Source organism: Pecten maximus, chromosome 2 (assembly GCF_902652985.1).
Source record: "Pecten maximus chromosome 2, xPecMax1.1, whole genome shotgun sequence".
Lineage (NCBI taxonomy): Eukaryota > Metazoa > Mollusca > Bivalvia > Pectinida > Pectinidae > Pecten > Pecten maximus.
The window spans coordinates 5140820-5155337 of record NC_047016.1 but is presented as its reverse complement, the minus strand read 5'-3'; the positions used below and the strand labels follow the sequence as shown (position 1 = coordinate 5155337).

The 14518-nt window shown below is 34.2% G+C and overlaps 1 protein-coding gene across 1 annotated transcript in view; it reads right to left on the bottom strand.

Annotated features, from left to right (window-relative positions):
* Positions 1-337: 337 nt before the first annotated feature.
* Positions 338-14518, bottom strand: part of LOC117340606 (guanine deaminase-like) — a 29171-nt gene continuing 14990 nt past the window's right edge. Inside the window, exons 4-14 of the mRNA XM_033902373.1 lie at positions 12947-13118; positions 11710-11797; positions 10165-10267; positions 9929-9956; positions 9360-9467; positions 8253-8360; positions 7318-7415; positions 7101-7168; positions 5480-5629; positions 1865-2011; positions 338-1370 (exon numbers count right to left, since the gene is read on the bottom strand). Coding sequence (XP_033758264.1) covers positions 1288-1370; positions 1865-2011; positions 5480-5629; positions 7101-7168; positions 7318-7415; positions 8253-8360; positions 9360-9467; positions 9929-9956; positions 10165-10267; positions 11710-11797; positions 12947-13118 — 1153 coding nt within the window. The 3' untranslated portion in view covers positions 338-1287. The remainder of the gene's footprint in view (positions 1371-1864; positions 2012-5479; positions 5630-7100; positions 7169-7317; positions 7416-8252; positions 8361-9359; positions 9468-9928; positions 9957-10164; positions 10268-11709; positions 11798-12946; positions 13119-14518) is intronic.

Below are 14518 nucleotides of genomic sequence, written 5' to 3'. Positions count from 1 at the left end.
CTCCTGTCGTAAGGTATATATCAGCTACAGTTACAGCCAGTCTCCTGTCGTAAGGTATATCGGCTACAGTTCCAGTCAGTCTCCTGTCGTAAGGTATATCGGCTACAGTTACAGCCAGTCTCCTGTCGTAAGGTATGTTTATCATTTATATCAAGCATTGGTTTGGATAAATACATGAATACTACAGCGTTGTTTGACATCTTTGTGGATGCGCAATTTAACCAAGCTGTGTTACATACGATCAAATATTAAACATTATAACAAACTCATGTTGGTAGCTATGATAGTGCATTGTTACGGCTAACAATTAAAAAGACGCAAGTTGTGTTTACCACCAAGCAATGCTTTATTTGACAGGCATACAATAAAGTTATGAAGTGTTACAAAATTTATAGATTATACCATTCTAACTAGAATCACGTGACTATATTAGTGACAATAAGCATCTTTATAATAGAGAAACCATTAAAGTATTTCCAGTTTAAATGGATTGATAAACTTTCTCATATATCGTTTACATTAATTTGGGTTAAGCACCATTTTCCAATCAGAATTATATCAACTCGCAAATACATACAGATTCTAAAAAACGTGTTTAACGTATCCCATACCCATCACGGGAAGTGTTTGGAGAATTAAACTGTAATACTGAGAACGACAAATTCGACCCAAGTCGTACAACTAGAAATGGGACAGTTCGATGCGACTGTTGATTATAGATATCAGGATGTCAAATGACCATGTACAAACCATATGTGTGCAGGTTCATACTAACAGTCACAAACACAGGTATGACGTAATAAAACTTTAGTTATTTATACAAATGTACTTATAATACACCACCCAGGACTATCGCATATCGGGTGTGGAAGGAGACTATTCGACAACAAGCTCGCATGAATATGACTAAGAATCCTTTATCTTTTTACTTTACATATAAAATGTGTTGCCTCTCCATATACATGTAATCGTCAAATAATGTATTGGACTTGAAAATAACAAACGTGCTTAGTGAATTCTGCTTTGTGAAACTTATTATACATTTTTTACCGTGATTTAATTCAACAGACATCTTTAAACCATCAAAATACTTTATGAAACTTTAAGATTATGAAACTTTTTTTTTTCATTTGCTAGACTTGATATGAAATTAACGTCAATATTTCTGCTGGTTGATGTTGCCGCCCAGAGCTAGCTCTATACCAACATTAGTTGTAAGTTATGTAAGAAGAGTACCAATCTTGTCACCAGGTACACCGGTATTTCCAAGGATACCAACATTCCATTTTAGGCCTCCGAACTTTTCTTAATTAGATTTTCCAATATGTTATTTCCGGAGACAAACACTCTCAAGATGTTTCGATCATCACCTGAAAACACAAATGCTCTGTTAATGTCACATCCACAAACTGATTTTAAACTCCATTTTACCGATTATAAATCGTTTGTAACTACAGTTGTATTATCACAATGACAAAATGAATGGAATCAATGGGCCGACAATAAACTACACTCGTTCAGGGAAGACACAGCAAGTCTGAAGGCTATATTCCGGTATGTTAGTATACACAAAATCCTAAACTATCTAAAACATGTGGGACTGTCACAAGATCTGAATAGCCATGGATACTTTTGGATTTTAAACTATTGTTAGTGTGTCAGCATATATTTATATTTTACACGCCTCATGTGCTCGACGTGGTTTTCTTTGTTACCCATTTTATTCATAATTTGTACTCTCCTTTTTTGGCCCTAATGACCTTAATAGCGTTAATGGGCCGTTAAGAACTAATAACTTATTAACTTTGCCATGTTGTTTTAAACTTTATATACATGTATATGGTAAATAATATATCATATTTACCGAGAAAGATAAATTTCTGAACGATATCCTCTATTGTATCATCCTCAAAGACATCGATGGGTCCTCCATCAACAGCCGGATCGATAAGAAGGGCATCGAACTCCTTTCCGACCTCAAAGTTACCGATGACGTCGTCCATATCTAAAACTATGGAAACACAAAACCTAAAATCCACAACAAAACATAAACGATTGATGTACCAAACTGTAGTTCGTAATACAAATAGATGTCACAAACAGTATGTGTCTAAGGACATTTATTCGATTATTTTTCAGGGAGTCATATAGAAGGTGGGAGGATGTTCCGGATTGAGTAGATGGTACTCATACAAAATGGATTTACTGATGATTAGATGTAATACTGGATTAACAAACTAATTAACAGTTAGTATTATCAGGGAAGTACACTTAAAATGAAGACAGTGTTCATTGTTTATTAACAACACTTACCTTTAGCGCCTCCCAACGTCGCCATTTGAAAAACGTCTTTGTAGTCGAGTGGCCTGTACTCGAGATTCGTTTGTATAGCGATGGTGTTTGACGTACAGAGGGCCGCCCTCATTGCATTCAAAATTGATGAGCTGTATCCTCCGGAAATGTCTGATCAATAAAGATGTAAAATATAAGTAAGATTAAGGAAAAACACGTCCCAACTCACGAAAAGAATTTTATTTCCGAGTGACATGTACGTGTGGTATTATATTTTGACACTAAGGTAATGTTTACTTTAAAATCAATTAAAAAAGAAATATGTACTGTTAGAAAGATCGCCAATATAATATACATGTATTGAGGTTGAAACATAAACAAAATGTCTTGTTTGATCATTCACTAGCTTACTAACTCTAGCGCAAAAAACGGGTGCCGAAGGAAAACACTAGGCCATGGTCATTGTATATTTATCAATCTCTGATATATCTTTCGGTCATTTTTAAACATGTATAGGGTCGACGTGAAAGCGCTTCGCTGTTGATTGCTGGTTTAAAAGTTGTTAAAAATGAACAAGCACGTATCATTTCTACAACCTTATCAGTGACATGCACGTAATAATATATCATCAAATGTGGATACAGAAGCAAAACTGACAGCGCCAGGATACACAGGACAAACTGGCGATGTCGGTGGTTATTTAAGGATTGAACTGCTTTCATTTGGAAGTTATGGGCTGATGAATGCCAGCTGGACAAAGGCAAATTCAACATGAAGCGCGCTTCAATGCTTATATTTACATTTGACAACGAATTTGAAAGACTATATCCAGGAATTTTACTCTGATAATGAATAAACAAATTATGATCGTCAAAGACGGAACAGCCTTTTCAACAGCCATCTTTCGTTTTCGCCGACGTTAAAATTATGACGTCACTATAATAATGACGTCATAATAAAGATTTGGAAGTTATGGACTCATAACTTCCAAGTGAGCTTGGTAAAGTTATATAGTGGGGCTGCAGTGTAAATGTAAATATTTAAGCATTAAACTGTCTTTTTATGGATTATATGGTCTATATAGATGCCAGAGCTTTGCAGACAATCTTCATAATGCGCGCTAGCGCATTATGAAATGATTGTCTGCAAAGCTCTGGCATCTATATAGACCATATAATCCATAAAAAGACAGTTTAATGTTTATATTTACGTTTTCTATATTAGTTTCTTTTCGATTTCAACTTTAATTTTCATTATAATTTGAAATCTGACTTTTACCGACGTTTCCACTGTCAGAGGTCAACAAATAGAACAGCCTATTGTGATTCACGTGCTGATTGGCAAAAAAAAAATAAAAAAAATAGTGCGTGGAAATCATTAAAAAAATACTGAAAACATCATCAAATAACAATATCAATAATATTGGTAGTCAGTATTTCAGAATATACGGATGAATTATTCAGTTTGTTAACGATTTCGGATTTTTTTTAAAAATTTACCATCCGGAACAATTATGCGGATGGAAATTTCACCCGTCACCACGCGCACGCAACGGCTGACAGCATTGACAGAGTTTAGCTATGAAAGTTGAATGTGCAGTGGGAGAAAGTGGAATTCGCCAAAAAACCAGATGTAAACATGTTCTTCTAACAGTCGCAAACACAGGTATGACGTAATAAAACTTTAGTTATTTATACTAATGTACGTATAATACACCACCCAGGACTATCGCATATCGGGTGTGGAATGAGACTATTCGACAACAAGCTCGCATGAATATGACTAAGAATCCTTTATCTTTTTACTTTACATATAAAATGTGTTGCCTCTCCATATACATGTAATTGTCAAATAATGTATTGGACTTGAAAATAACAAACGTGCTTAGTGAATTCTGCTTTGTGAAACTTATTGCACATTTTTTACCGTGATTTAATTCAACAGACATCTTTAAACCATCAAAATACTTTATGAAACTTTAAGATTATGAAAAATTTTCTTCATTTGCTAGAATTGATATGAAATTAACGTCAATATTCCTGCTGGTTGATGTTGCCGCCCAGAGCTAGCTCCGTACCAACATTAGTTGTAAGTTACGGAAGAGGAGTATCAATCTTGTCACCAGGTACACAGGTATTTCCAAGGATACCAACATTCCATTTTAGGCCTCCGAACTTTTCTTAATGAGATTTTCCAATATGTTATTTCCGGAGACAAACACTCTCAAGATGTTTCGATCATCACCTGAAAACACAAATGCTCTGTTAATGTCATATCCACAAATTGATTTTAAACTCCATTTTACCGATTATAAACCGTTTGCAACTACAGTTTTATTATTACAGTGACAAAATGAATGGAATCAATGGGCCGACAATAAACTACACTCGTTCGGGGAAGACACAGCAAGTCTGAAGGCTATTTTCCGGTATGTTAGTACACACAAAATCCTAAACTATCTAAAACATGTGGGACTGTCACAAGATCTGAATAGCCATAGCATCTTTTGGAGTTTAAACTATTGTTAGTGTGTCTGCATATAATTACATTTTACACGCTTCATTTGCTTGACGTGGTTTTCTTGGTTACCCATTTTGTTCATAATTTGTACTCTCCTTTTTTGACCCTAATGACTTTTATAGCGTTAATGGGCTGTTAAGAACTAATAACTAGTTAACTTTGCCATGATGTTTTAAACTTTATATACATGTATATAGTAAATAATTCATCATATTTACCGAGAAAGATAAATTTTTGAACAATATCCTCTATTGAATCATCCTCAAAGACATCGATGGGTCCTCCATCAACAGCCGGATCGATAAGAAGGGCATCGAATTCCTTTCCGACCTCAAAGTTACCGATCACGTCGTCCATATCTAAAACTATGGAAACACAAAACCTAAAATCCACAACAAAACATAAACGATTGATGTACCAAACTGTAGTTCGTAATACAAATAGATGTCACAAACAGTATGTGCGTAAGGACATTTATTCGATTATTTTTCAGGGAGTCATATAGAAGGTGGGAGGATGTTCCGGATTGAGTAGATGGTACTCATACAAAATGGATTTACTGATGATTAGATGTAATACTGGATTAACAAACTAATTAACAGTTAGTATTATCATGGAAGTACACTTAAAATGAAGACAGTGTTCATTGTTTATTAACAACACTTACCTTTAGCGCCTCCCAACGTCGCCATTTGAAAAACGTCTTTGTAGTCGAGTGGCCTGTACTCGAGATTCGTTTGTATAGCGATAGTGTTTGACGTACAGATGGCCGCCCTCATTGCATTCAAAATTGATGAGCTGTATCCTCCGGAAATGTCTGATCAATAAAGATGTAAGATATAAGTAAGATTAAGGAAAAACACGTCCCAACTCACGAAAAGAATTTTATTTCCGAGTGACATGTACGTGTGGTATTATATTTTGACACCAAGGTAATGTTTACTTTAAAATTAATTAAAAAAGAAATATGTACTGTTAGAAAGATCGCCAATATGATATACAAGTATTGAGGTTGAAACATAAAAAAATGTCTTGTTTGATCATTCACTAGCTTACTAACTCTAGCGCAAAAAACGGGTGCCGAAGGAAAACACTAGGCCATGGTCATTGTATATTTATCAATCTCTGACATATCTTTCGGTCATTTTTAAACATGTAGAGGGTCGACTTGAAAGCGCTTCGCTGTTGATTGCTGGTTTAAAAGTTGTTAAAAATGAACAAGCACGTATCATTTCTACAACCTTATCAGTGACATGCATGTAATAATATATCATCAAATGTGGATACAGAAGCAAAACTGACAGTGCCAGGATACACAGGACAAACTGGCGATGTTGGTGGTAATTTAAGGATTGAACTGCTTTCAGTTGGAAATTATGGGCTGATGAATACCAACTGGACAAAGGCAAATTTAATGTTGAATTTGCCTTTGTCCAGCTGGCATTCATCAGCCCATAACTTCCAAATGAAAGCAGTTCAATGCTTATATTTACATTTGACAACGAATTTGAAAGACTATATCCAGGAATTTTACTCTGATAATGAATAAACAAATTATGATCGTCAAAGACGGAACAGCCTTTTCAACAGCCATCTTTCGTTTTCGCCGACGTTACAATTATGACGTCACTATAATAATGACGTCATAATAAAGATTTGGAAGTTATGGACTCATAACTTCCAAGTGAGCTTGGTAAAGTTATATAGTGGGGCTGCAGTGTAAATGTAAATATTTAAGTATTGAACTGCTTTCAGTTGGAAGTTATGGGCTGATGAATGCCAGCTGGACAAAGGCATTTAAAGAAGCGCGCTAGCGCTTCATGTTGTTGAATTTGCCTTTGTCAAGTTGCCATTCATCAGCCCATAACTTCCAAATGAAAGCAGTTCAATGCTTATATTTACATTTGACAACAATTTTTAAAGACTATATCCAGGAATTTCGCTCTTACTATGAATAAACAAATCATTATCGTCAAAGACGGAACAGCCTTTTCAATAGCCATATTTCGTTCTCGCCGACGTGACAATTATGACGTCACTATAATAATGACGTCATAATAAAGATTTGGAAGTTATGGACTCATAACTTCCAAGTGAGCTTGGTAAAGTTATATAGTGGGGCTGCAGTGTAAATGTAAATATATGTAAATATATGTAAATATACAAACATACCAGTGCCAGAATACACAGGACAAACTTGTGATGTAGGTGGTTATACAAACACACTAGTGCCAGGATATACAAGACAAACGGCCGATGTCGGAGGTTATACAAACATTAAAACATACCGGTGCCCAGACCAACACTTATATTCTCATCAAGACAGGTCCTCACATCAAGCAAACCGCTACGTATTCTGTGTAGAATAAAATAAAGGTCTGTCTTTTCTCAGTCATTGACATGCTGATTTTAACAATCTTTATATCAATGTGCCAGATTAGTTTCAATGATATGTTTTATAAATGAGAATAATTTCACAAGCTTGAATAATAAAGATAAACGTACGCTATGTTGGAATTAGGACAGTGTGAAATGCCGGAGTGACGTAATCGGATAAGTTTACGTTCCTCTGACGTCAGGTGTATTCCGTGGGCGAGAACTGTCTGCAGAAATAAGACTTGACTTGAAGAACTCCAAAGTGCTTTATGCGAACTAATGTCCTTCCCATAAAGAAAATGCCTTCTGCCAAAATATTCTATTTTTTCACACTTAATGCTTCTATTCTCCATTCCGAATTAAAGAATACATTCGTTCTCTTGTTATGCGAGCTCTCAAGAAGGATATAATGCGAACTATACTGAAGCGTATTTCATGTGATGAAAACAATAATATATACTGAAAATGAAATCGTGATACTTGAATTTTAGGTCGACACCATCTTCGTTTAGTGACAAGAACAAAGAATTACGACATAATCACGAAATCATAATTTGAACTGAAAATCGATTTAACGGGAAAAAATCGAGGTCGGCTGATGTTGAAGGGTCTGTCCTTGTTGTGTACGGTGTAAGTAAATATCGATGCTGGCTGATGTTAAAGAATTTGTAGTATCCTTGATTTAAGTTATACATGGTATATCCTTTCTTTATGGTCGATAACGTTTTTGTTATAATAAGTATTACACATCGTAAATATACCTAGGTGAAATTGAAGGACTTGGTAAGGTCTCTGTTACTTCTTCAATAAAATCATCTTCGTAAGAAAACAAAAACCTCAGCCAGCAGGGAGGCAAAGTTTGTTCCGGCGGGTATGCTAATATATTGTTGGAAGATCTAGTCACCAAACTCCAAAAGATGTTGTTGATCAGAAATTCATTTCGGAAATTTCATTCTCGGGAGACAGTAAAAGTGTCAATGCCCTCACACCCATTCAATAACTGTATAATATTTATATAAATGCGTTACTATTATATATCTAGGTATATCTTACATTGTAATTACCTTTTGCGTCAGCAGACCGGCGTCGTTGTAAATGTCTGTATATGACCTATTTTCCGGAAACAGTTTCCTAACCATGTCACACTCCTCCCTGGTTTCAGCAAGATGGGTCTGTATTTAATTTGAACCAATATTTTCTTGTACATGTTGTATCAAGTTCATATCAATTATGATATATAACGATCGGGATTGCTATATTTATCGATGTTTTAATTAAAGTGATGCAAAAGAAGTAAAAACATGCCAAACTAATTGACTGTTTTCAAGTGGAACCTCTTCTTATAAATCTGTGACACGCATACAGTTAACGATTCTATGTTGTACCACGAATCATTTGAGTGTGAGTTACCCTATAGATTGAGATAAACAAGGAGTTATAGACTATGTTTTCTTATTTGAAGTTGCGACAAGAAATATTTATGTTCCTTGCACCGATTGTTTCGTGTGTAAATAAATAAGAATAATGTGTAAATGTTACACTTTCACTCCAAGCTTTCAATGATCTCAATTCAATTACTGGTCTTTACTAAGTTAAATAACCTCTGTTCAAATTTAACATTGTTTTGCATACACCGCTTCAGTTATTTTATGAAGGCATATGACCTCTATCTATATTGCAACAAAATGTCATTTTGAAATAATACGAAACGTTCGGTAAAACTAGTAGTTTTCATTTATGCCACTAACATATTGTGATGTCACTTTCTAGCTCTAACACAGCATACTTCCTGCTCTGAAGAATGGAGCTTTGAATCTGTCATGCCGTTGATGTTGGCAATGAAATTCTGTACAGCTATAATCGGAGACAAATTAATGAGTAGTGGCAGAAGCTATTAGCCACAACTAATGTATGTTCCAGGAAAAGCTACACCGATCATCAATTGACTTATTTTCATCATTCACATGTATGGCAGATCATGAAGTGTATATCCTAAATGAAAAAGATGACTATAGACTTATATGAACAAGATACTATTCACAAGACAGCATAAAGTGATGACGAATTAGAGTAAATGTCAAAGTAAAACTGATAAGGACAAAGTTGATTACATCGAGACAGTATAAAGTAATCACTGACTGGAGTAAATGTGAAAGTAAAAATAATACTACCTGCACGTGAAGTTTGCCACTCTGGGCAATTTGTCCTAGTTGCGTCATCAACTCCATACTGCAATTCCCGGCAAATCTTGGAGTGATACAAGGCTTGATATGTGTGTACTAGAAAGTAAACACAGTAAAATAAGATTCACCTAAAACTGGGAAACGTATTGAGTCTTCGGACTGTGCCTATTTTATTAAATCAAGTGAAGAGATAAAAGTTTATTATACAGACAGTAAGGTGGAACATGGGCGCTGGATCTATACAAATCGGCTAAATAGGGAAGTAATATGACTGAAGTAATACAATTGTACATTATATGATATAGATGTTCTGACAATTCATAGATTTTCATTGTGATGATACAATTCTGTCCAAAAATTTACCCAAACATAGAGACAATATAAAAGACGGGCTGATATTTAATCAGTTTCATTTGATGTTATGTAAAACTATATTTTTACTCGTATTTAGAGTTAGAACCATTGTTTTATTTCAATATCAGTATTTACTACTGTAATAGTATGGAGACATGTAGATGAGTGTGAAACATTCAAGTGTATCACTGTCAATCACAGACCTTTCTCCTTGCAACCTCTTGGATGTATCTAAAGAAAAAAAATAACAAATCTAATATGCCGACAACTTGATCCACATTATTATATTTATATGAATATGTTTTAAAATCATTATTGTTAAGAATATTTTGATAAATTAATACATATCTAATGCATTCAATAATCAATAAGCAAGTCACCAAACAGGATAAAAAAGGGTTTACGTTAAGTATACCTAAACAGGATACATGTACTAAACCTTATTGTTTCCTCTACAGATGTTACTGTTTTCTCTGTGTAAAAGTCAAGGGAATTCTGGTCCATATTAACTTTGCCGACAATCGCTCTCTGTCCAACGCTTTCTACACAGAAAAGAAACGAACATTTCAATTGGTTGTTTTTTGTTTTTTATTTGTGAATCTTTTTTTCTTTTCCTTAATTTTGATTGCTTGTTGTGGTTTTTGTTTCAAAAGAAAATAATAAGAAAAAACTGACTAAATACGGAATATTTTACTTGAACTGCCACTAAGGAATGGCACGAATCTAATAAAGACATTCACAATCACAGCTGCCAAATTGTGTTAATGTTTGAAGTGATATCAAACTGTGATAATGTTAGAATTGAAATCAAACTGTGTTAATGTTAGAAGTGATATCAAATTGTGTTAATGTTAGAAGTGATATCAAATTGTGTTAATGTTAGAAGTGAAATCAAATTGTGTTGATGTTAGAAGTGAAATCAAACTGTGTTAATGTTAGAAGTGATATCAAATTGTGTTAATGTTAGAAGTGATATCAAACTGTGTTAATGTTAGAAGTGATATCAAATTGTGTTAATGTTAGAAGTGATATCAAATTGTGTTAATGTTAGAAGTGATATCAAACTGTGTTAATGTTAGAAGTGATATCAAATTGTGTTAATGTTAGAAGTGAAATCAAACTGTGTTAATGTTAGAAGTGATATCAAACTGTGTTAATTTTAGAAGTGATACCAAATTGTGTTAATGTTAGAAGTGATATCAAATTGTGTTAATGTTAGAAGTGAAATCAAACTGTGTTAATGTTAGAAGTGATATCAAATTGTGTTGATGTTAGAAGTGATATCAAATTGTGTTAATGTTAGAAGTGATAACAAATTGTGTTAATGTTAGAAGTGATATCAAACTGTGTTAATTTTAGAAGTGATATCAAATTGTGTTAATGTTAGAAGTGATATCAAATTGTGTTAATGTTAGAAGTGATATCAAATTGTGTTAATGTTAGAATTGATATCAAATTGTGTTGATGTTAGAAGTGAAATCAAATTGTGTTAATGTTAGAAGTGAAATCAAACTGTGTTAATTTTAGAAGTGATATCAAATTGTGTTTATGTTCGAGGTGATCCCAAATTGTGGTAAGGTTCGAAGTGATACCAAATTGTGGTAATGTTCGAGGTGATACCAAATTGTGGTAATATTCGAGTCGATATCAAATCATGTAAATGTTCGAAGTGAAACCAAATTGTGTTTATGTTCGAGATGATACCAGACGGACATCTAATAAAACAGAAACAAATACAAATGCTACATAATCAAAAACAATATCTGATGATCGGAATGGATACATTATATGAAGAAGAAAGTCTGATTAAAAAAGCAATGCAGTTTGACTCCTTGGATTTTAACAAAATGAAAATAAAATTATTTCTAATTCTTAAGTATGTGATATGATAAATTACATGATATTGTTATCTTTAGTATTGAAATAATAGCTAAGGGAATCATATGATGGACAATGTTTAACAGACTCCGATCAGTCCACTCACGTATGATATCACAGAGCTCCAGTGTGGAATCGGTGTAAATCGTTGCCAAGTAGCTAGCAGTTGTTGTTCCGTTCTTAATTACCCGGGTCTACAACAAAACGCTAAATCATTAATATTTTCCTGAATTGGCGGACTTAATAAATTCAGCACGATCGAGGTCGACCAAAATTATATTTTTCAAAATAGAAACAATTTTCAGCAAAGAATGGTAAGTTTGAAATATTTAGAAAAAATATCAAAATTGAAAGAATATAATAGTGTTATTTGAAAAGTCAATCTCCCTTACTGGTCCCTGTCAGATCTTCATAACATATTACATAATTGTGATCTTTCTTTCAATAAGACTGGCGAATAGTTATCAATGTTTAGGTTACATTTTGTATGACTGGTCATTGTGAGTTACTTTAATTTAGTATCAACACTTCTGTCCGTACCATCTTATTTTAATACCTTGGGCTAGCTTTATATACTATAAATGTGTTTATTTTCGATGGGGTTAATCTCGCGATTTCGGTATTAAACTATACGTGTGGGAGCAATTTTCGCGATCGATCCACCTTCGTTTATAGTTCGAGATAACTCAAATTGAAATTAAGATTATACGCGTGTGGGACATGTTCTCGATCAAAAGGACTCCGCGTAATAAGCGTTAATTTCCCCCTCCCGTAAATTTTCACGTTTAAAGCAGTTTTGTTATAGTAACTTCCGTTCAACAGTTCTGATCATGAAAGAACAGTCTCTCCTGTGTTTGAGACGTATGCATGTAATGTTATGGAAGGCCGCGATCATCGTGATAGTGCGAATGTGATGGCAATTTTATAGTATTACCTCACTGGAATATACTACTGAAGACATCCAGCAAGACACCCCACCCAGTCACATTATACTGGCAACTTGCTGGCGAACCGGTCGTCCTACTCCCATAATGCCGAGTGCTAAGAAGGAGTAGCAACAACCATCTTTATAGACTCTGGTATGTCTCGGCCAGGGGACAGAATCCGAGCCTTCCTCGAAAGGGTAAACTCTCAACTAAAGGCTAAACGTTTAGCAGTGTCAGTATATATTAAGAAGAAAAAGAGTTGTTTAGAAAGGAGAGTTCCCAAATTTAGTCGCCTCTTATAACCGAGCCAAAATGCGGACAGTAGGAACAATTCCCATAGTTACGCCCTAGCTACAGTGGTGAAGTAGTATGGTAATCGAGCACAAGACTGATGTCTAATCAATTCGATATACTTACAACGACCTTCCAGTATTTTTTCCTGGCAAATTCGAGCTCGGCAAATTTAGCTTCTGTCGGAATGGTGTATTTGTGAAGCCACGATAACATACCTACATCCAGGCATTTACCACAGTTCGGGTACTGTGATGCATGGATGTGGGTATCGACGAACCCGGGGACGACGAAATGTCTGTGAAACAATAACGATAGCATTAACCAAAACTAAACACACCGCAGGTGAACACTTTAGCATGTCCCTGTAAAGATGACAATGTAAGTTATGAGATATCCCCTTTAAGATTACAATATGTATCGGTCATCATATCTTAGGAAGTGCCGGCGTTTAAGTTTGTAGTCTGCTTGGAGATGAATACGCAGATCCGATCCCTATAACAAGAGCTTTTGGAGAACAGCATAGCTCGTCTCGCAAATGTTTGTCAATAAATAATTAAAATATATTAATTGGTATAGTTTTGCAAATTACATTGATAATATTTATAATGTTTACTTGATCAGATTTTTTGTTTTGTGTTTTCATGCAATTTTCAAAGCCATACCAATTAATATATATCTATGTAAATTATTTATTGACAAACATTCGGGAGACAAGATTTGCTGTTGTAGATTGAATAAATATATTAACTACAATGTAATTGCTTTTAGAGATATTTCTTCATTTTTTTTTTATAAAATATTATCCTAATGAGAGTTGTCTCCCTTGAAAAATGTGGACCGGTATATAAATTGTCTATTGTGAGCATTTTCACATTGTTATTTTTCAGTTTCACGCCAAGAAGGGATAGTGTATCTCCAGAGAGACTCTTTTTCCGAATATCAGCACCCTAGTACTATCATAAAGTGATGTGTTAATAGCTTTCAACACTTGCGCAAACAGAAAAAAAAACAAAAACAAAAAATGTCTTTTCCCCAAAAAAAATGTCTTTCAGTCTAACTCCGGCAAGGTATAGTTTAACCTTATACCATGTATAAAAATATGACTTTCAACACTCGCAACATAAACTTACAAACAAAACAAAAAAAACTCCAAAGATTTAAAAAAAAAAAAAAAAAAAAGGTTTAAAAAGAACAAAAATCCATTTATTTGTATACACCAGGAAGGGATAGTCTTACTCTAGAGGGACTCTATTACCAAATATCAGCACCCTAGTATAATTATAAAGTGATGAATTAAAATCTTTTTAATACTTGCACCAAAAACTTAACACAGAAATATTCTAAGTCCAATAATTTGAAAATCTGGGTTCTTTTTAAAAAAAAAAACAACTTTTAGTTTAACTCCGGCAGGGGATAGTTTAACTCCATAGGGACTCTATCGCCAATTATCAACACCCTAGTACAATTATAAAGTGATGTATTCATACGTTTCAACACTTGTGCCAAAAACTTGACGGAAACATTTTCCAAGTCTAAAACATTCCAAAATCTCTTTCTTTTTCCAAAAAATCTTTTAGTTTAACTCCGGTATGGGATATTTTAACCCCCACAAGGAAAATATTACCATGAATTACTATGCCTTTCAACACTTGCAATTGGGTCGGATTCACGTATTAGTCTGCAAGCAAAGCACGA